We start from the raw sequence: 23,901 nt of genomic DNA on the forward strand, positions 1-23,901 counted from the left end.
TGTGGACACAGAGGCAAAAACTAGCTGCGACCCACTGGACCAAAGAGACTCCAGAGAAAGGCAGCCTTTGAGTCACGGTGTAAATAGGTAGGAGTTTAACAAACAGACAAGAGAGCAAGAGCACTCTAGTCAAAGGAAACAAATGAAGAAAAAGATAAACAAGTACCCTGACACTATAGGGTAGTGGAGTTTGGTGACCATGCCAATTTTGTGAGATGCACTGATAGAAGATCAATCAGTTAGAAGGTAAGAGGGGCCGGCTTATCAAGATCCTTCAAAACCATTTGTTGTTTTGCTCAGTAACTGCGATGATCAAAAGTTTGTTTTCCATTTCATGATAAAGAGGTACTCTCAAGTAGAAAGCACCAAAATACTGCGCCTTGCTGATTTAGATATGATGCAAGAAAAGCAATTACATCTCTCAGAACCCCAGTGTGTCCTTCCACTAAGTGGGAATTTAATTAATTTTGTTCAGTACTCCCTGATTACTTTGTGAACCTTTTAAATGGTTTTAAATTTTTTGAAAAGTGAAAGACATGTACAGAAATATGGATATAAAATAATACATTCATTAGAGAGATGGTAAAATAGAAAATAATCGTACCTCGGTATTTTAAATAAGACTTACTGGTTGTAACAGGAGAATGAGACTTATTAAGATTGAGGTTTATTAAATCATCCATTTATTTATTTATTCAACAAATATTTATTGACCATCCTAACCCTCTTCAAGACGCTAAGGATGGAGTAACAAAATAATAGCAGAAAAATTCCCCATCTTCGAGGAATTTATATTTTCAGTTGGGGGGAAACAATACATATAATAAATAAGCAAATTATATAATATGTTAGAAAGTGGCAAGTACTGCACAGAAAAATCAAACAAGGTGATGAGGAGGGGCATAGAGGTGAGGAATTCAATTTTAAGTGAGGGACATGTGGTAGGTTTCCCTGAGAAAGGGATATCTGAGTAAAGACAAGAAGGAAATGGGAAAGTGCCTGGTGGACAAGTATGGATGAAGTGTTCCTGGCGGAGGTGACTGACGAACAATGAGGAGGCTAGTGTGACCTGGGGAGGAGAGATGCAGAAGGAGAATATGAGATGAATTCAGGCAGGTGAAGGTGGGGTTGTGTTTGGAAGTAGAGGGAGGGAATGGAATGGAGTCCTATGGTGGGTGGGAAGGCTGAATGGCAGAGACATCTGTAGGACCTTGTCCATCATTATATGGACTTTAGCTTTTATTCTGAATGAGTAAATTGGAGGGTTTTTAGCAGAGGAGTGAAATAATTTTTCCTATGGTTGATGTGTATCGAAAATAGAAGGTAGGGGGCAAGGCAGAACCAGAAAGAGCTATTTAGGAGGTTAACGCAACAGTCCAGGGAAGAGCTGATGATAGCTTGAGGCTTAAATCAGGGTGTTAACAATAGAGGCGGTGAGAATCGGTGAGATACTGGGTATATTGTAATGGCAGAGCCAAGAATCTCCTGTTGGATTGGACATGGGTCCTAAGACAAAAAGGGGAGTCAAGATTTTAACCTGAGCAACTGGAAGGATGATGTCATCATCCACTAAGACAGAGAAGACTGTAAATGGGGCAGATTTGAGAGTAGGAATCAGGACTTAGGTTTTGGAAATGTTGAAATTGGGATGTCTCTTAGACATCCTGCTGGAGATGTCAAGAAGGCAGCTGAATGAATGAACATGGAATTCAAGGGACAATTCTAGATTGGGAACATGTATTTGGGAGTGATCAGCATATTGATGATTAAATCCCTGAAGTGGGATGAGATCACCAAGGGAGTGAATATGAGTAGAGAAGAGCTTGCCAGCTTGGATGGTTCTTCACCATCCAAGGAGACTGAGAAGGAGCAGCAGGTAGGACAGGAAGGAAGCCTAGAACCTTATAATGTCCTGGGAGTCAAGTGAAACAAGTATCAAGGAGGGAGTGATGCATCATGTCAAAAGTTGTCAAGTAAGGTGAGTTGTGACAAATGACCACTAGATACAAGCGGAGACCACTGGTGAATTCAATACATGTAGTGTTTGTGGAATGGCACTTGTGAGAGTCTGAACAGAGTGACTTTAGAGAAAAATAGGAGGAAAGGAACTGGAGACAGTGAGAATACAGTTTTGCTCTAATGGGGGTCAGAATAATCAAGGAAAAACTAAAGGGTTAAGAATGTTCAAGATGCAGTAAATAACAGCATGCTTGTAAATTATTGGAAATGACCCAGAAGAGAGAGAGAGAGAGAGAAATTGACTGAGAAACAGTGTAGGAGACAAAGAATTCCCTAAGTCTGCTGTTTCATAGGATGATATGCTCTCCTCCCTCTCCTTTTCTTTTCTTTTTTTTTAGTTGAAATAAGATATTTTGCAGGTTTTCAGAACAGATTGTACTGTTCACACTGCTTATTCTCGAGAGGACCTTTAAAGGCTATTTTATCTTCTTCAAGTAAAGTTTACATTCCCTAGTTTTGATTTCCTGTAGAAGTGTTCAGAAATTGACATTGGGAGGAAATACTTGAGAAAATGGAGCTTCACTGTTACAGCATAAAGATGTACTAGACGTGGGGTGTCTGTGTGTGTGGATGAATGTGTGAAGGTCTGGAATAAAATTCTGGAATTCTGAACTCTTACTTTATTTCAGCACCACGTCCCGAAGTTTAGAGTCAGATACACAACAAACAAACAAAATACCGGTAAGAAATGAAATTTGCATGATTTTCTTTTTTTTAAACATTACAATTAATGAAACTGTAACTTCTTTCATTACTGTTGAGATTTTCCTAATACAGCTTTGCTTTCATTTTACTAGTGAAATTTTTAAAAATAAAACAAACTGTCCTTTTTCAAGTAGGATGAGATAAAGTGGGCAGAGTGCCAACTAAAGGATGTTATTGAGCAGGAGGGAAGGTAGGTGTGGTGTGACCGTCCCTGTTTTTACTTGGAATCCCACACTGCTCTCTGTGGTCTTACAGTATCAGAGACATTCTGGGTTACTTCAGAGTATTGGCTTGTGTGTGAGAAAATCCTGGAATTCAGATATGATACAGATTGGGTAAATCATATTATTTGGTTCATTTAGGTTTGGGCGTAAATCACAGTCTATTCCAGATATTTTCAGTTTATGCTCCTTCAAGTCAGTCCTCGGACAGCTGGGCCCTTTCCACCTGAGCCTCCTCTAGCCCCTCTCGAGGCCTCAGGTGACAATTGTGCACGTGGTGAAGTGTTGAGGCTGGGTGATGGGTATGTGCAGGCTCACTCTAGTAGTTCTCTACTTTGACGTAAGTTTGTGAATTTCCCTTAAAAAAGAAAAACATAAGCTATCTGTACACCCTTGATTCAGTAGTAAGGAGTCCCCTAGACTCCATCCAGAGACATTTCTGGAACAATCTTTTTAGCTCTGATGTAGAGGCAGTGTGGTATACAAGAAAGATCTCAGGACCAGGAATCAGGCCCAACTTAGCCACCTCCAAGTTGTGTGATGATGGCCAACACGTTTCAACCCTCTGAGCCTGTTTTTCAACCAAAGAATGAGAATGATGAGACTTCTAAGAGTTTACTTCAAATAAGATGTTTGGGAGGTGAAACTGGATGGGAGAGTATCTATGAACGTACAGGAGTACAGCTATTCAGAATGGACTCAATTCACACGGGCTTCCCTGAAAACCATGGGCCCTTGCTGTTCGATTTCCCTGTTTCTTCCTGGATTCAGCAATTCTGCTCTTCCACTCTCATCCCACCCCAGCATCACCAGCTAAGAACAAGTCATCTAGTCAGCAGCATATTCAGAAATTTACTTCTGCACAATCACTTTTATTCATCTCTTTTCTAAGTAGAGTTCATTTAATCTGGCCCCAGACAGACTGGACGTGTATCTCAAATCCATAATAATTTTCAGGAGGAAGATTTTTGTTGAAGAAATATAAGCCAAAGGGAAACCAACTTAGATGAGTAGACTATGACTTTCATTAAAATTTTGCTTTCTAACTCTAGTGACAGTTTAATCTTACTTCATATTTTTTAATCTAGCAAAAGAAAACCTGATGTTAGTTTTCATTTTATACAGTAGAGCTACTTACAATTCTCTTTTTTTTTAATCTGTTAGATAGTGAAATTCTTTTTTTAAATTTACATATATGTACTGTTCATTGTTTCTAAGAACAGGTTAGAGCTTTAGCTTTTTAAATTTACATAGTTATCAAAGGAATAAAGCCAATCACAAAATAAGAATCAACAGACTGCAGTAATACACTCATAAAGAACAGTCAAATGTGCTTACACATATTCAAGAAATCAGTCATCGAAATTATAAATATTAAGTAGTTCATTTGGGTCCTTTTTTTTTTTTTTAAGATTCTACATATAAGTGATATTATATGGCATTTTTCTTTCTCTTTCCAGCCCACTTCGCTTAGAATGACAATCTCCAGGTCCATCCATGTTGCTGCAAGTGACATTATTTTATTATTTTATTTATGAGTCTCTTGCCCAAAGAAAGAGTGTCCCTCAACTGCACTGTATCAAAACATTTTTTCTCCAGTTAGCTGGAACCCTTGGGCTAGTATTTAAATTGGAGTTTTGAAAATGGGAGACTTCAGTTCACCAATCTCTGTTTACTGACTTTTCCTCTAACAATGCTAATCAATTAGCGCCCTAGAGGTAACCGTCCCATTGGCGGCTTAAGACTGGAAAAAGGACAAGGTGGCAATTACCACATTCAGGATTTCTGCCTAGGGCTCCTAATTAGCTTCCTGGAGTTCAGAATCTATCTCCTTTCAATTTACATTTAACATAGTTGGGAGCCCTGGGGCTTGAAGTAACTGGTTCTGCTTTAGTTACTGAATTTTTACATTTCTAAAAGAATATATTTAGCTGGAGGAGGAGGTGGAGGAGGTTAGGATTAGACACCTCAAGGCCATAGGATAGTCACAATTAGTGCTGCCTCCTGATGACACAATCCCTTTTAAATCTTGGCACTCACAAAATGATCACTCAGCAGAACAGATTCTGCTCTGTACATGTGGGACCAAACTGCAGGTGGATCTCAGATGCCTCTTTTTAACTAGTTCTGGTTAACTGTGGTAGGGAAGACTGGGATGAAGGATCAAAATCTCTCCAAGGGTGTGAAGATACCTTGACCATCCACGCAGAGTGAAACATGCTCTACCTTTGTGGCACCGCTATCTGGAGACGATGGTTCCCAGTTTGCCTTGAGTGACCTGAGTTGGTCTCTCAATAGGACTTTTAACTGTTCGACTCTCCCGGTAAACTGTGCGTTCTTAGAGCCTTTATTCATTTCTATGTCCCTGGGACAAAATTTTGGATACCAAAATGGCATTCCATCAGTACTATTTGAAACAGAACAAATGGGCTGAGCTCCAGATATAGCACTGAGTGACTGACAGACGCCAACCCCCTGAATCCTTAGGCAGCAGATAGGGGTGGTTTTTCAGAATCATCACTGTTGTACTGATACTTTACTTGCCCTTCGCCCCTCCCTTCCTCCTTTTCCTCTTTCTCCTCCTCCTCTTCACTATTAATATTGTTATTACTATTATTACCACTTTAGAAATTAAGAAATTTGGAGTCAGGGAGATTGAGGGAGAGTCTAGCTGTTGAGTGATTGATGAGTCATGTATTTACTGTACAGCAGGAACATTATGGGATAAGCCAGTGAGAATTTATTTAGATGCACTTCTCATGTGCCAGCTGTCCCGTTTATCTGGGCCTTTTTCCTTTGGTCCTGTTGGAGGATTCGAATGTTATTTGAACTGCTGCCTTTGCTCCACTTTAACATTCTTTGACAGATAAGGGGTAGTGCTTATAAATCACCTCATGTGAAACTGTGTAGGAAATAAAAGTTGTATTGCAAAGAGGCTTGACCTGAACCGGATACCTGGCTTAGGGTTTCTCACCCTGAACTACTCCTGAGAACTGGGACAAGTAGAAATGAACGAAGTAAAACCTCAGAGGAACACAGGTTACGTGGAGTGGCACACTGGAAAGTGAGAGTGTGGGTATGAATTCATTAGTGCTAGAATATGTGTGAAGTATTTCACTCACTGTGCAGAACTAAGCTTATTATAAAACCTCATAAGCCATTTAGTGTTCAAGTTGTGACTCTGTGATGACTTCATTAAAGAATTATTATTTTAAGTGCCAAAGATATTGAAGCACTTTTTAATTTTTAATTTGGTAAGTTCAAATTCATAGCACACTATATAGTAAGTCAGCTTTACAAAATAACCTTAAATTAGCTAAAAAATATTGCATTTGATAAAGTGGGAAAGGCAAGCAATCCCTTAAATTGTGTCCACGGTATAACTTCTATTCTTCCAGTACTTGGTATCATCAAGTATTTAAATATAATAAACTTTTGCAGGAAGCATATATTTGGTCATGTTTCTGACATTTCTAAATTTTGGCATTCTAAAACGGCTTTTAGAAGAGTTTTCCCTCTGATTGAACTTTCAAATCATTCATAAATTACCGTTTGTTCATATATCACTTGTGCTTTAAATAACCATGTCAAATGATTTAAAAGAGACATTCCTATTTATCTTTAAATGATATCAATACAGAACTGGATTTCTATGTATATTTAAGGATTCAGGCTGGTGTAAGTCATAGGTTATTTATTTATTTTGCAACTCTAATAGATGAGAAATGCTATCTCAGAACTTCTTGTTTTGGATTTTTCTTTCTCTTTCCTTCTTTCATTTTCTTTCCTTCCTTTCTTTCTTTTCTCCTTCTTCCTTTCCCCTTCCCTTCCTTTCCTTTCATAGAGCATACTGGACAAATTTAAGGTGTACAAGTTGTTGAGTTGTGACATACGTGTACACACATAAACTGGCATCACAGTCAAGAAAACAAGACTTTCCATCACCCACAGACATTTCTCATGTTCCTTGGTAACCCCTCTCATCCACTTCTTTCACCTTGTTTCCAAGGAAGCATGGTCTGTTTCACGTCACTGTATATTATTTTGCACTTCCTTGAGCTTTAAATGTATAAAAAATTATACAACATGTACCCCTTTTACTGGCTTCTTTCACTCAGTAAAATTATGCTGAAATTCACTCATGTTTTAGTGAGTATCAAGAATTCATTTTTATTAGTAAGTGGCATCCCCCTGAACCGAATGTGCCAGTTTAGTTGATCCCTTCAACCCGCTGACTGACATTTAGGTTATTTCCAGTTTTTGACTCTTCGCAAATAAAGCTGCTATAAATATTCTCGTACAAGTCTTTGTATAGACATAAGCTTTCTTTTCTCTTGGGTAAATCCCTGAGAGTGAAATGATTGAATCACATGGTAGGTGTATTTTTAACTTTCTTACAAACTGTCAAACTGTTTTCCAAAGTTGTGGTATCATTTTACATTCCAACCAGCAGTGTATTAAAGTTTTAGTTCATCCACATTCTCTCCCATCTTGGTAAGGTCGGCCTTTTAAATTAAGCCATTTTAATAGGTGTGGCGTATCTCATCGTGGTTCCAATTTGCATTTCCTTAATAACTGATGGCGTTTGAGCACCTATTCATGTTCATTTAATAAAACATGGTAATGTTCATTCATTCAACCTGAAAAAAGTTTTTTTTTTTTTCCCATGAAAGAACACAGATAGTCCAGAAATTGAAACTTTACTTCTAGGGACATCTGCTAGTTATCTAGATAGCATTTAATATTACTCTACCCAGGAGAGCAATGTTATCTCCTCAGATATTGAGACATCAGATGTTTGGTGGAGTTTCTACTCACTGTTCAACCTCTTGTATAACTACTTTCATGCTGAGATCCTGTAATAAGTGAGGGGCTGGTTCATATTATGTTCTCTTGCCCCTATCCCACCTTTGTCCCTAAACAATCATCTCAAAGTTCACCTAGTTTAATAGCCTAAGTTCTTTAAGAACTTCAACAGAAATTTAAGGTCAAGCAGCACACAGAAAAGCCATAGTGATGGCACCATTATATATATATTTTCCTTTGGCTACTATCAAGAAAGATCAAAACTTCATTAAAATTTTGGAAGGTTATCAGTTGCAACTGGCTAATGGCTTATCTTGATATTTTATTTATCTGAATAATTTATTTCTTCTTCACAACACTCATCCTAGGTGGGGGGCAGAGGGACTCTATTCATTGTAGTTGGTAAGGGGCCCTCTGGACGGAAGCTTTGCCCAGGAGTGCACTTCTGCCATCCTGCAGGCAGACATGAAAGGAGAAGCGAACTGCACAGAGAATACTCTGCCCGCATGTTACACACACCACTTCTGCTCCTACTGCATTAATCAAAGAAGTCATACGGCAAAAACAACTTGAAGGACTGGGCAAGTGAAATCATATCACGTGCCTAGGAGAATTTTTAGAAAAATTTTGGTGAACAAAAATTACAGCAATATAAAACCAGATATAAAAAAGAAAATTAAACCTAAGGAAAGAAAGGAAATGCTATAGATAGATACAAAATAAAACATTACCTCTAGAATCTCTCATTTTTAAGTTCTATTTAACTTGAGAACAGAGACCATTAAAAAAAAAAAAACCCTTAGTTTAAAAATAAGGTTGCCCAAAGAATTAGGATGTATCCCTTAGAAAATGATCCTTCATAAAGAAGATGTGGTACATATACACAATGGAATGCTACACAGTCATAAGAGGAATGAAATCATGCCATTTGCAGCAACATGAATAGACCTAGAGAGTATTATACTAAGTGAAGTCAGTCAGATAAAGACAAGTATCATGTGATATCACCTATACGTGGAATCTAAAAAAATTATACAAAGGAACTTTATTACAAAACAGAAATAGATTTACAGACATAGAAAACAAACTTGTGGTTACCAAAGGGGAAAGGGGGTGGGAGGTATAAATTGGGAGTTTGGGATTAGCAGATACAAACTACTATATGCAAAATAGATAAATAATGAGGTCCTACTGTATAGCACAGGGAATTATATTCAATAGCTTGTAATAACCCATAATGAAAAAAAATATATATATATACACACACACACACATATATATATTAAAAAAACTGAATCAATATGCTGTACACCAGAAATTAACACAACACATATATGCCAATAACATAACATATACTTCAATAAAAAGTTCTTATTGGAAAGAATATTGAAAATGTTTCATATTGTTAGTTTTAAAAGTTTATTAAACAACGTCTATACTTGGAAAAAAATGATCCTTTATAGGCAGTTGGGCAACATGACCTATTTCATTTTTAATATCTCTGATAGAGTAAATGTAAGAAACAAAAGGTCCTGCTTTCACATGCAAATATGTTCCTTTTTTTTTTTTTAAATGTCAACAGGCAAAGAAATTTAGAAAACATGTGGCACTGAAACAGATTGTTTACAGATAGTTTTTCAGAATTTCCCCAAGAGGCACCAGTGGCGCAAAGGACCTCTATAAACTGAAGCATTTGAGTCTCTGCAAATTTGTTTCATCAGCTGCCCGTGACATTTTTTCTCTATTTGGCTTTTCCAAAAGGCAAAAAGTTCCAAACAACGGGCATTATTTGGGGAAAGCACAGTAATTTGTGCTGTGTAGTGCTGACATATTTTATTTTCTGTGAGGGTGGAAACATTGAGAAGTTTGTGTGTATACAGGGAAGGAAGCTGTGAAATGTAAAAAGGGGACAGAGTTTAAATACATACATATATTTAACTATACAAAGCTAAATATATTAGTTCAAATTAATGTTCTGGATAAACTCAAGCTTCATGTACAATCTGCTCATCTTCTAAAATCTGTATATTTAGATTAGAGGAAAAGCGTGTTTTGGGGACCATGGAGTCAGTCTGACTATGAGAGCACACTTCAATTGCTGTGGTCTGAAGAAAAATACTTGACCAAACTCCAAAATTTCCTGAGACAAAATATCCTCCCAAGGGGCTAGGACAATTATTCAATCTAGCCTTTCCCAAAGGAGTTAAGTCTCCCTTTGGGAGGCCTTTTTTGGATGCTTGGAGGGAACTTGGTAGAGGGTGGGCTGATTAGGGAGTGAGAAGCACAAGGGTGCAGGCTCTCAGGGACAAAGCACGAGGGTGCAGGCTCTCAGGGATAAAACATGGCCTTCGGCTGCCCTCAGTCTCATCAGGCAGATTGGATAACATCAGCTTAATTTGTTTCGAAAGTTTTGTTAAACTGAAATTTACTGCTGGAGACAATTTTTAAAACTTAGATATTACATTTACCTGTGAGTTTGACAGACATAAAAAGTATTGAAAGTATCACTACTGGCAAACGTGTAACAAAAGTCTGATTCTCATGTACTGTGGTGGGAATATTAATTTGGGGGATGTAATTTTTAATGTGTATCAAGTATACATTCTTTAAAATCCAGTAACCATTTTTTCCATTTATATTAATTAAAAAACAAGTTCACAAAGAAGCATAAATATGCTTTTAACAGGGTTGTCCAATAGAAGGGAAAACTATATATACATGTAGTAAAACTCACTGTGACCATTAAAAATTATGGCAACTTTTAAAGTTAAAAACTGTGGAAAATGACATTTATTATTATTCAAATATAGCTGATACCTGTGACATATTATTAATTGAAAAGAATCATAATTTAATCATATATAACCATGTACAGTATGAATCAATGTTTTATATAATTTGCATCTTCAGGCACACACACACAAATCTAGAAGGATGTGCACCAAATGTGGTGTCTTATTCTGCCCTGGCTGCCATAACCAAATACTGGAGACTGGGTGGTTTAAACAACAGATATTGATTTTTCCCAGTTCTGGAGCCTGGGAAGTCAGAGACCATGGTCAGGTCCTGCTTACAGATGGTTGCCTAGTTGCTATATCCTTACATGGGGGAAGTGAGGAAGGGAGAGAGAGAAGGTGACAGAAGGAGAAAGCGCTCAGGTTTGTTCTTATAAAGACACTAATCCCATCATGAGGACCCCACCCTGAGGACTTCATCTAAACCTAATGACCTCTCGGATGCCCCATCTCCCAATACTATCAACATGGGGAGTTAGGGCTTCAATGCATGAATTTGAGGGGGCCTGGGACACAAACATTCAGTCCACAGTAACATGTGACAATCTCTGGGTTGTAGGATTCTGGATGATTTCCATTTTCATTTTTATACCATTTATATTCTCTGAATTTTGGAGACATAATGTGTAGAAAATTCATGGCACAGTAATGATGCTCAATACATGTCTTTTACCCTTTGTCTTTTCTCATCCTTAAAATATTGATACATCTCTCCTCTCCTTCTCAAACCTTTTCACATTTTGAGCTCCTGATGGATAGGGAGTTTGATAAATTCAGCTTTATCCTCCAGGATTTAGCTCTGGACCTTACATATAAAAAGCACTCAATCAATATGTAAATGATTTTCATGTGTTTGTTTTTGAATAGCTGGACACATTTTTCAGTTAGAGAAGAAAATGCTCTTGAATCATACACTTAATGCAAAGGAAGACTAAATTGTAAGATATTTTAAAATTAAATGTAGTTCAGAAGTGTTCTTTAGAAGGGAGTAAGCCTTGTTTTGCCTGCCTCAAATGCTTAAGGAAAATACTATAAATTCTAGAACAATCTGCTTCCCTAAGGGCTATTTCTACTTGGACTCTTCCTTAAAATAGAAATATCTGTGTCCACGGTGACTATATTCTGATCCTATTAATTTTTCTCTTCTGAATAAAGCATTTGACCTTTTGCTTTCAAATGTGTCCTGACATTCTTTTTTTGACAATCATGCTACTGAAAATCTACACAAAGTCTCCCATGATAACTTTCTTTGCGACTGCTTAACATCTAACACTGAGATCTAAATGGCCCAATCTCAGAAGTGCTTTTTTGGTGAAAACAGTCTATTACCCACAAGGTAACTTTCAGATTACTCAATGTCTTAATCCTTAGTATACGAGGAAAATAGTCTTCACCATTTACCATCTGTATGAAATAACCCCAATAAATTTTTTTAAAAATCATTTTCAAGTAACTCACAGAAGAAAAAAGGCAGAGGTAAAAGAACCTCATCAGAAATTTTGGTCAGAATTTAAACACAGCAAATCTTTGTTATCAAGTAAAAATTCTGACATATAAATGTTATAAAATATGGAAGACTACTGTTACACCTCCTCTTAACGAAACAGAAAAGTCCAAGTTCTTATCACAAAATACTGTGTGATATAGCCTATCTTTATGAGCATACCCTATTTCCTTTTTTGTCCTTAGAGATCTATTTTTCACTCATTGATTCATGACCTCAAGGACATTCATCTGAATCTCTAGGAAGTCAGGATTTGAAGATGCATAGTCTATGTCCCTTACATGATTAATTCTACCATCTAGTGTCTAGAACTGCACTGTCCAATAGAAATATACTGCAAGCCATTTAAGATTTTTCTAGTAGCTACATTAATATTTTTAAGAAAACAGGTGGAATACATTTTAATAATATATTTTATTTAACCTAATATATACAAAATACTGTCACTTTAACTTGTAATCAATATAAAATATATTGAGATGTCTTACATTCTCGTATATGCTTGGGCTAAGTCTTCAAAATCTCGTGTCTATTTTATATTTACAATACATCTCAGTTTAAACTGACCACATTTCAAGTGCTCAACCCCACAGGTGGCTAGTGGCTACTGCACTGCACTGTGCTGGTCAAGATTCACCTTCTGATCTGTCTGAGATCGTGAAATGTGTTCCTCTGCCTGTTTTCTTCTCTTTGGGCATGATGGATGCAAAAAGAAAAATGCAGTATTCTCACCTGTGTTTAATGAAAGCCAAAAATGTCCTATAAAAATGGTGTCTCCTCTTTCTATCTTGAAAGATGATGCCATGCTTTTGGTAATACAATTAGAAATTGAGAGATAATGATTACTTTTACTATTATGTTGTCCTTCTAGTCAATTCCACAGTTCTTTTTGTTTTCTTAGCCTTTTTTTTTTTGAAGCCATAGTTGGAAATAATTGAGGAATAATGATAAAAAATAATTCCTAGGATGATTAAGTAGCAATATATTTCAAATATAGGAAAAATAAGATCACTAAGATTCCAGAATGCCTTAGATTATATAAAAGGTTCCAATGGATGTGTATGATACTTGCAAGACAGAGTGAGTTTTATTTCATTTAAAAGATACATATGTATACACACACATACATAGAAATATACGTATATACACATGCATTCGTTGTAAGACCTCTAAGAAAGAATAAAATCTGTAAAATATAGATGTTTATGAATAGAATGGCACAAAAAACTTCAAAACTACATTTGGGTCCAAGGAACTCTGATGGTATACTGAGGGCTACATTTTGTTAATTAAACAGTATGTCAGGAAAAATTTCAGAGACGCACTTTTTAAAAAATCCTTCTTTCCTTTTCCATTAAGTTTCTATCTCACATGAAAGCTTTTTCCAAGTTTTCACCCCAGAGGTTCCCTGGAACACTTCTGCCTTTAGCCCTAGTTCATTCTCCTCTTGCTCTTCAGTCTCCCACTTTTCATCTCAGAAGCCCCAAAAAAACATGACTATCAAGAAACCATGAAAAAGAAGAAATGGAGCAAACCAAGGACAAACCCTCTTTAAGCAGGCAGATGAGGGTACAGGCTGCTCCCTCTTCTAACACGTTTTTGAATTTCTGCTCTCATATTATGCATAATGACTTACTTTTGCAACAAGGAGTAACCAGACCAGGTGTAGCTACACAATGCCAAGACCACCAGAGTTTCTGAGAGTTTCTGGTCTTTATGATCAAAGCTCGGGCTCTTTCCTAAGCTGTGAGCTCCTAGAGCTACATCATAGAAACAAAACCTAGAGTTTAAAAGGAAAATAACTTTTAAAACTTCCTTCTACGGGTCAGGCGTTACGCTAAGCATTTTTCTACAATTACCACATGTAATCATCACAGCTGCCCTTGTTGAGATATCATGTCCTCTACTTTTAGAGGTAAGGAAATGGAGACTCGGAATAATTAAATTACTTGCTTAAAGCTACACGAACAATTAGTAATAATCAGTCAGATTCACATTTGAAACCAACAGGATCCATTCTAGTTAGTATTAAGGAGAAAATGGATTTCAGAAGATCCCTAGGCGAGTCAGAGAATGAGGCTTGGAGACTATACCCAATTTCCTTGCCAGATTCCGGTGAAGAACCTGTTATTGCTGCTACTGGGCACAGGCCCCACATTCTTGCCACTTCCCCTGAGTATGAGATGCTACTTCTAAGTCATTGCAGCTTATGAAAGCAGAACGACCCTGTCAACCTGGCCAGATTCCATTCTATTTGGCACCTTTTTCATACCACTCTCATTGATACTGAATTCTCAGGCTGGTGTGTCTGATTCGGGGAACCTAAGTCACACGCCTACAGTGGGGTGCAAAGGAGGCTGGAGAGGGACTTCCTGGTCTACACTTTGGGGAAATGGGATTCATGAGATGGGAAATTCTCCAAACAGGGAAAGATATAGTGTGACAAATGGCCACCACACAGTGCAAGATGAATTAGATATAATGATCTCATTTCATAGGTGAGAAAACTGAGTCCCAGTGAGTAGCTATGCCACCTTTTCTGACGTTCTGGCCATGCCTCTTTTGCCATTTTGACTGGGAGACCTTAAAAGAAGTGGAAATTTACCACAAAAGAGAGCTCTCTCATTTGTCCTCAGCTTACCTTATCACATTGGAATGTGCTATGGAAATTGTTGCTGAACTTTTATCTGATCCAAAAGGATGCATAACACATTTCTCCTTCAGATCTTGGTAAAGAGGGGAGTCTGAGCAAATGCCAGGCTGGTTTGGGGTAAGAGGGGGTTTATCATGGAAAAGTTTTCTCAAGGAACATCAAGTTCAACTGAGGATTTCCTTGCTAGTTCTGGGAACAGCACCATTAGAGTACTGACGTCCTTATCATTGCAGTTAAATTTTTCGGATTTTTTTTAAACAAAAGTTAGTTATTTAGAGCCTAATAGTCACTGGCAGAAAAAAAAATTACCTTCACTTTGAAACTGCCAATCATAAAAGCTTGTTGTTGACTATACACTTTATAGCAATAATTTAGTCACAAAAGTAAGTTTGAAAAACTTCAACTTGGGCAATAGAATTCCATCACTTTACTCATAAGCTGACCTGAAAACCCCTGTTCCTACAGGTATATGCATTTACCAAAGCACTGGGAAACAGTGGGAAAATGAAAACACTGTTGTTAGTCAACATGCCAAAGCACTCAGAATCTGAACTTTTGTATGATGTGTGAGAAAATAAGTAATCCTATCACAAAAAACTCAATTATTCAAAGTGCATTACCTTTACAAATGGGGAATGTATCTGCATTACATATACTCCACTACACTAAAATTTAATTTAAAACAAGTAGTATTTTTCAGTTTTTAGAGGAATCAAAATCATTTCCTTCAGTAATATCACCTTACTATGTTTCTTCCTTTTCCTAACTTTTACAGTTTTTATTATGTTCAATCTTTTTTTCCACTTTGTTCTCACAACAATCCTGTGAAATAGGTAGTGTAGTTAAATTAATTTTAGTGTTGACTTCACCCCATAATTTATACATTTCTTTTATAATTTTTTAAATTTTTAATTGTGGTAAAATATATATAACATAAAATCGACCATTTTTAACTCGTAGTTCAGTTGTTTAAGGCATGTTGGCATTTTTGTGCAACTAATCTCCAGAATTTCATTTTGCAAAATTGAAACTCTACACCTACCCACTGAATAACAACTCTCCATTTCACTCTCTCCTTTAGTTTTTAAAAAAATCAAAATCTTTTTTTTAATAGCAAATTACCTTGCTATGTATTTTTATTTTTTTTATTATGAAGGAAATATATTCTCATTATTAAAATCTTTACTTCATGAAAGATACATGCACCCCAATGTTCACAGCAGCACTATTACAACAGCCAAGGCACAGAAACAAGTTAAATGTCCATTGACAGATAACTGGATAAAGAAGCTGTGGTATATTTATACAATGGAATACTACTTGGCCACAAAAAGAATAAAATAATGCCATCTGCAGCAACATGGATAGAACTGGATATTGTCATTCTAAGTGAAGTGAGCCAGTAAGAGAAAGAAAAGTACCATATGATATCACTCATATGTGGAATCTAAAAATGACAAATGAACTTATTTACAAAACAGAAACAGACTCACAGACATAGTAAACAAACCTATGGTTACCAAGGGGAAAGGGGGTAGGAAAGGATAAACTGGGAGTTCAAGAATTGCTAATACTAACTACTGCATATAAAATAGATCTTTAAAAAATTTCTTCTATATAGCACAGGGAACTACATTCAATACCTTGTAGTAATCAATAATGAAAAAGAATATGAAAACGAATATATGTACATATGTGTATGACTGGGACATTATGCTGTACACCACAGATTGACACATTGTAACCAACTATGCTTCAATTAAAAAAAAAATAAACTACCCAACTCATTCTTAAATAAAATAAAATAAAATAAAATCTTCACGTGATGGTCAGCAGGACAGGTTAGCACTAATTGCTGTGTGGTTTCAGGTACAGGAACCAGGCTTCCCTGGGAAGGTATGCTATTTGCTGTACTGTCCAGAAAGAGAAGCCACTTTGTTTCTTTTGAGTTTGGGGCATTTCTCTAGGAAGAGATTATTCGTTTGTCCATCTACATTTGATCTACAACAGAGGCAGTGAGAACATATCGATATTCTCATTCATTAAGATTTGGTATTTTGTTTTAGAATAAAAATTAAAGGAGCTGGAATACACTATTCCCTCTGAACTTGTAATTTGGGCTACACGAATAGCACTGAAAGAAACAACCTGAAAGTACATGCAAAATTGTGTGCTCGTGTGCTTATTGTGTATGTGTGCAAGCATGTGCAATGGCATTTTTTTTCTAGTAGGAGAACTGACTGATATTATCAGGTGTATCTGTGATGCTCAGTTTTAAGAAATCAAATCATAAAACCAAAATGGTTGAGGGCTATTTTAAGCCACGGAACAAATCCTATAACGTAATATGAGCCCCAATTCAGGTCTCCCCTAAGTCAATCCCTGCTTTACTGTTAACTTTAAATGATAGAAGATACATACTGTTTAGTACGTCCCCTTTTCCCTCTGACACTATTTAGACACAGTCTATAAGGACTTATAAAACACCATTGTTTGAGACAGATCTGGAATATCTGAAAGCAGGTTAGGACTGCCTTACTCCTCCTAGTATCTACCAGCATCCTCATCAAAGAGAAACGAACAGGGCCCCAAAGCACAGAGCAATATATTATGAATGAGTATAAAAATGTTAAATTAACCACCAAACTTCTGACATTAGTTTGAGTTTTACATAAAACTAAATCCTAGAATTTTGTATTGGAGAGAAATTTTAAGTGAAGAATCTGGTGAGGATATTAATCCTGTCTGTTTGGTTACTACTTATTCTCCACTGCTTAGCACAGTACCTGGCAAACAGTGAGCTATCAATACTGTTTAACTTAAATGAATTGAATTGCTTTGAATTAAACTAAAATGAGTTGGCCTCTTTAGAGTTTCAGGTAAGCCATTATCATATGCCACATGGCCATTTTTCTTTAACTTTCAGGCCAACAATCTTTCTGTAAGTTAAAATCTGGGTCAACAATTCCTTTTGAATACCTTTTTTATTCTATCACTGATGCTATAGAAATGGAAAAGGAGTTAAATCTTTCACAGGGTAAAAGGCTGACCTTTACAAATGTGTGTGTGTGGTTTTTTTTCCTAGAATAATAGTATCTTGGAACTTTGCTAAAGCAACTTGATATTGAATTCAGGTCCATCTTGGACCTGGTCCAGGGGAATTCAGAGACTATAGTTCTAGAACGACCACCTGATAAAACATCCAGTGTATAATTTGATAGAGAGTCTCTACACTTAGATTTCACAAACCAATAAGAATTTCCATCAAAAATAATTGGGGTTAGTTCTTGTAGGACTGTCAACTTTTCAGTTTTTCAAGGGAAAAAAACCAGTGAAATACAATAATTCCCAAAGGCTATCACTGTCATTCATTAAAGAAACATCTTTTTACCACCAAAATCTATAGGATGATCATCATCTCAGAGTAAAGAACAGTCCTCTAAATGGAAAAACGTGGGCTTCATGAAAAATTCACAATGTTCTTAAAAGTTTGCTTTTGTCCTTTTCCTGCTGACTGGTGAAAATGTTATCACAAACTAACATTGACCTATGGGCTGGCATTTGGGGAGCACAAAGAGAATAATAATCTTTAACGACAAAGAATAGGAAAATAAATACATGTCTATGTATGCATGACTGGGACATTATGCTGTACACCAGAAATTGACACACTGTAACTGACTATACTTCAATTAAAAAAAAAAAAAAAAACCTTTGGCCAGAGATTTCTTTGCTTCTCCCTCCAAATACACTCTCATCCATCCCTCATTGCTCTTTGTCAGGGAGCTGGTCTCTCTAAACTTGTCATAGAGGCTCTCTCGCCCTCTGGCTTCTCATAGGGTTTAGCCCAAGAAAGATACAGATAGAAGCACAGAGTGGGAGAGGAGAGGAGGGTTGGGCTATTTGTTCCACTGGTCCATTCACCACGACTGCCTGGGTACAGATTGGCAGTGGCTGTATTTTTCTGCCCAAGGTCTCAGTTCACAGGATGACCCTCTCCACAAGCTCCCTTTCTAGATTCTGCAGTAACGCTCTCCCATAACCTCTCCAGGTCATGGTAATAAGGCAAAGAGTATCTTTGTATCTCACCATCCTTTGTTGACACCCTTAACTGTACCCATGCCGTTCCCTTCATTAAACTACCCTCAATCACTCCATTGGAGTGGCCATCTAGTTCCTGCTGGGACTGGACCAATACACTTTTCATTGAAAGATGAAAAAACTGAGGCCCTGAGAAGTGAAGCCCAAAAGTCACATAGCCTAAGTCACATAGTCAGTGTGAGTCCTGTCCGGTCCACAATGTGGCCTTCCAGATTAAAGCAAGAGTTCTCCTCAGTCAGGGCTCATCCGCCAACCTCCCATGGCCACCTCCTTCATAGTTGTAGTAATGGGCACATTCTGGAACCTCTTTTCATTGGACTTTGACAATAGTTCAAGCTTTAAATTTAAATGTCTCATAAGGTAAATAGTGACACAATCCCAAACACAGAGGAATACTGTTTTCACTAGAATGGACTAGAATCAGGAAAACTGAGTTGCTAAATTGTTGCCTAAATTAAAATTGGCAATTTAGCCTAAGGAGCTATTGCAAAAGCTCAGCACAAAAGGACACAAGAGTGGGGAAGTTTTCACTGTAAAGTAAATTCTGATCACCAGAGACTGGGGAAGGGATGAAAAAATTTGCCCAGGGGTAAGAGCTTGAGGTGGGGGGTTGTGGAAAGACTTAAATCTGCATGAGAAATATGAGCAGGTTGTAGAAGGGTAAGGAACTTAAGGGCCTTTGGAGACTGTTGAGGGGGAGAAAGAGGAATGGAAAGCTGTAATAAACAGATGAGACATCAAGCAGGAAGCCTGACTACTGAGAAATGTGTTGAAAGCACGTTTCATCTGGCAATAAGGAAGCAGGAAGTTACTGCACTTCTGGGTAGGGGCTGCTGCCGGAACCCTGGACATGAGATGCTTCAGATTGCTAAAAAACATTTAATTGTCTTACACTGACCCATGTCAAGATGCTTTTCTGTAAAGGTGGAATTTGCCATAACCACATCTTGATTTAGCGATCTTGCTTTTAAAGAAATGTACACACACATATTTAACATATTAACTTTGTTCTAATCACATACTTGACTGAGTTTCCCACTGCTGTGGTTTGATCATTTGCTGTTACAAAAGTGCCTCCATAGGGACTTTCTTTTCCCAGGGTTTAAAAATAAGCAAGAAAGTTTTAATATCAAATGATTCTCCTGAAAGGAATTAGGATGATAGAGTTATTAATAATAATATTAATTGAGCACCTCATCTGTCCAGTTATCCGATTTACCGCATTATTCATCACATCAGCCCTGCCATCATCACCTAAACTCATAGCCACCTCCTGGCCCTCTGCTGGACTGTCTGAGCCCTGGCCTTGGCAAGTGTACTTTCTCTGGGGCTCTGACCCATGGCAGTGTTTTAAGCCAGATGCATGGAAAGTACTGCTCAAAGAAGTCACTGTTACAGCCTCTCAGCATGAAGGACTGCTCCTTCTGGTGCAGTCACCTTTGACTGCTGGGCCTTCAATCAATCAACATGTCTTTATTGAGTTCCTACTAAACACTCAATGCAGAGCTATTGGGCCTCTGCATGCAGGGCACTTTCTAAGTACTGCACAAGGATTCAGAGCAGAATGGAGGATTTGGATCAATCAGAGACCTTGAACTAGTCCTGAAGGATGTAAGGGATTTGTATGGTGAGGAAGAAGAGCAAGGTCACTGAAGACAAAGAAATAACTGACTTAAAAGTAAGGAAGGGGACAATGACAAGGTACTGAGATGGGTTAGAGAAATCAAGAAAAACTAAATTTTAAAGAAGAGTAAATTTCCCTCCAGCTTCTCAAGAGAGGAGTCTTTGTAGCCAAAGAAAATCTACTCTTAGCATTTTGCAGATTTGTCAATTAGCAGACTGTTAACTTTTACACACACCTAATAGTCTACAGTATTTACCGTAATCAAAGAGTATTGAATTTTTCATATTCTGTAATATTCTTTTAATTTGATCATCTTGGTTATCTTAGACACATGCACTTAGATTACTGATGGATATTTAGGTAGAAAATTTTAAGACAACGAATTGAAGTTAAAACCTGGAATACCCACTGAAGTACGAGAATTTACCATTTGGAATTCCACAGACACAGGTTCAATCCACAAACCACCATCTATATCATATATTTTCATTTTTGATCAGTATAATTCACTCATCAATTACTTTAACTACCAAGACACTTTCGTGTTCGTAAGCAACACAACTCGTTTCATGTTGGGTGTGTCCGCATGTGCCTGAGGCAGAATGAACGTAGTGGTGTGAGTCTCACCTTTCTGCCCTTCTGCCCTCACATCCTTGCCAACTGGGATAATGACTAACTAGGCCTGTCTAGGGTCTGTGAAATTACACACCTACCTCCAAAACTTCTTAACCCCATGTATATACTTCTGAAAGTATATATTCCTGAAGTTATTCTTGGTTTAATCTTCATCCTTTGGTGGCTGGGGGGTTGCCTCCTATTAAAAAGTATGTGGCTTGGTGTGAGCCATTTTTACCTCCATGTGGATGGGTTCATGGCTCTTCCGGTTAAAGGAGTGGGGGACAGGGAGGCAGGGCAGGGAGTCGGGAGTGACAGCAGGCAGCTGGGGTAAAGGCGCACAAAATAGGCTTTGCATTCTTCACTGTTTGCTCAGGACTCTCCCTGTTCTATGTAACACGTGGTGATTTCTTAAATCTACCTGCACCAAAAGTCCTATGTTACTTCATAACAGTGTCCAGTTAAGCCTGTTTCATTTGGCTTTGACCTACATACAATGCTTTTGTCTTACTAGAAATGGCTGTCCTTGTTGGCTGGAGAAATTTGGGATGTTTGGAGAAAAAGACCTAAAGAAATAGATTAGATCTTGCTGGGTCTACTCACAAAAATTTTGAAAACTTCCTCTTGAGGTCAAACATTAGACAAGAAGATTCTCCCTGGAAAGAGTGGTCCAGATGAGGGGCTCATCTTTTCTGGAATAGCTTGGCCTCTTAACAATTTTTCCTTTCTTCTTAAAAATTTTTGTAGCATAAACTATCAGTACATGTAAATCCACAAGAATTTTGTTTTAAGGCTTGAGACTTTTTGGACTGACTCTTGAAATTACTAGAATCATGTATGAGGTGCTGAGGATCATTGGTTCAGCCCAAATATCAGTGTTGTAGCCCAAGATGTTCATCCCCAAAGGCTGATGTGGGGAGAGATTGTGCAGCCGGGTGTGACCTAGATGCCACACTGTTTTTGAGACATAGCAGCAGTTCTTTGTCGCTCATCCCACGGAATTTCATTTATATTAGAGGTCCATGGCAGGGCCCTAAGGCTCAGAGTGTGGTGTGAACAATTAGGAACTCAATGACTGCTTTATTTTTATGACTGGTTCCATTTACCACCAGATGGCTCTATTGTATCACCAGGAAATGGACACGTAAAATTGGTGGGCTCCTAAACCAGAGGGGAAAAAATTGATTTTTTTTTTCAGTATGTAGGAGTACAGTTCTTTCTTTTCTATGGGGTTAACAGGAAGCAGCTGCAGCAGCATGAACATTCACAAGAAAATAGGCCACACCCAAGGAGGCTATATAGGAAAGTCATAACCCTAGTACATATAAGGTTTTCTTTTTAAGTTGTTGTATTGCTGTGTCATTATTAATTGTCACAATAGCCAAAGAACAGTCAGGAAGTGCTCTAGTCCCAGAGTGCAGGTAACTGATATTTCCATACCAATTTTGCATATTCTTCCACTTGCAGATAAGGAAGAACAACTTTAGAACAATTCTGAGAGGCAAGCTCTACACATTGCTGATTTGAGTCACATTAGCCATGTTCTAGGGAAGAATGACTTGATTATAAACCATGTGTTATCTTTGCATTAAGGGAACTTGTGATAAGAGGGTGATGATGAAAGGAAACAAGAGCTTCTCTGAGTTCAAATGACTATGTCCCCCAAGATCCAGGAAAATGTTAACAACATAGGCATTCTAGGTGACATCTCTCACTGGGAATGTGAAATTTTGGTTCTAACCTCTTGAAGAAAACTTCTGTTTGTATCAAAAATAAAAGTTGCCAATTAATCAGATTTAAACATGGGCATTTTATTCTACTTTTTAAAAAAAGTTGTGCATTGTCATAATTTATTATGAATTTTTTCACTCTAGCCTTTAGACTGTGAACTGTTAAATAACACTATTGTTTTTGAAACATTTCATTGTTTTATTACTATGTTGAAGAAGAAAAGGAGGTGATTTGTGTGAGTTTATTCAGCCTATCCTTAGTCCACAGAGTTGTTTAAGATATGCTCAGGAAATGACCCATGTCAAAGACTAATACTTGATCATTGTTTTAAAGAAGGAGTCCCTGGAAACCGGACAGATGGCGTTTACTTTGGCACAACTGGATTCCTTGGAGATTTGCCTAAAAGAAGCAGAAGAAAAGGCTAAAGCCTTATCTGAACAGGTAATACCTGCCACTGGGACTGGAAATGTATGTTCCTCGCTGTGCAGCAGAGCAAGGGTAAATCTAAATACGTGTCTCAATCTCTGTACCTACTGATACACATACACACACCCGCATTTCATTAATTTTAGGTATAACAATAATTACTTTAATCTGTATGGACCTTTCCAGCCTTTAAAATTCCTTTCACATTTATATTTTGATTTTCATTCACCACAGCCCATGAGTTGGGAAAGCCATCTTTAAGCAAGTAGATTTCTGAATAAGTGAAACATTTGCATTATAAACAGATGAGCTCCAAAGTAAAATAAAACCCAGAGGAACCATACAGGAGCAACTTTCTCAAATTAGGTGAAAAGAGTTTCAAAACCCAATACTTAGCTCTTGGGTTTTGAAACTCACAGAAGCAAAGCAGGTCACAGGTGGGAGAGTAGCCTCTTCTGGGCAGTCAGGTTGCTTTACAGGTCATGTGCATACACACGAGCTCTCTGATTTCAGACACGGAGTGTGGATATCAGTAAAGCGCAGACCATTTCTCAGCATGATTACACTTGGCAAACAGTATAGTGCCTGATGCAGATCCCACTGTTACTGCTGCCCTTCCCCACAGGCAGCGGGGCTTGGCAGAGAGCAAAGCTACTGGAAGTCTGGGTCCTCCTATAGCCCAGGGCACCAGTGCTCACTGT

At 37.7% G+C, this 23,901-nt stretch overlaps 1 protein-coding gene across 1 annotated transcript in view; it reads left to right on the forward strand.

The window, feature by feature from the left end:
* The first annotated feature begins 1,735 nt into the window (after nucleotides 1–1,735).
* Nucleotides 1,736–23,901, forward strand: part of CCDC192 (coiled-coil domain containing 192) — a 171,362-nt gene continuing 149,196 nt past the window's right edge. The window contains exons 1-2 of the mRNA XM_064478786.1: nucleotides 1,736–1,876; nucleotides 23,090–23,215. Coding sequence (XP_064334856.1) covers nucleotides 1,736–1,876; nucleotides 23,090–23,215 — 267 coding nt within the window. The remainder of the gene's footprint in view (nucleotides 1,877–23,089; nucleotides 23,216–23,901) is intronic.

Source organism: Camelus dromedarius, chromosome 3 (genome assembly GCF_036321535.1).
Source record: "Camelus dromedarius isolate mCamDro1 chromosome 3, mCamDro1.pat, whole genome shotgun sequence".
Taxonomy (NCBI): domain Eukaryota; kingdom Metazoa; phylum Chordata; class Mammalia; order Artiodactyla; family Camelidae; genus Camelus; species Camelus dromedarius.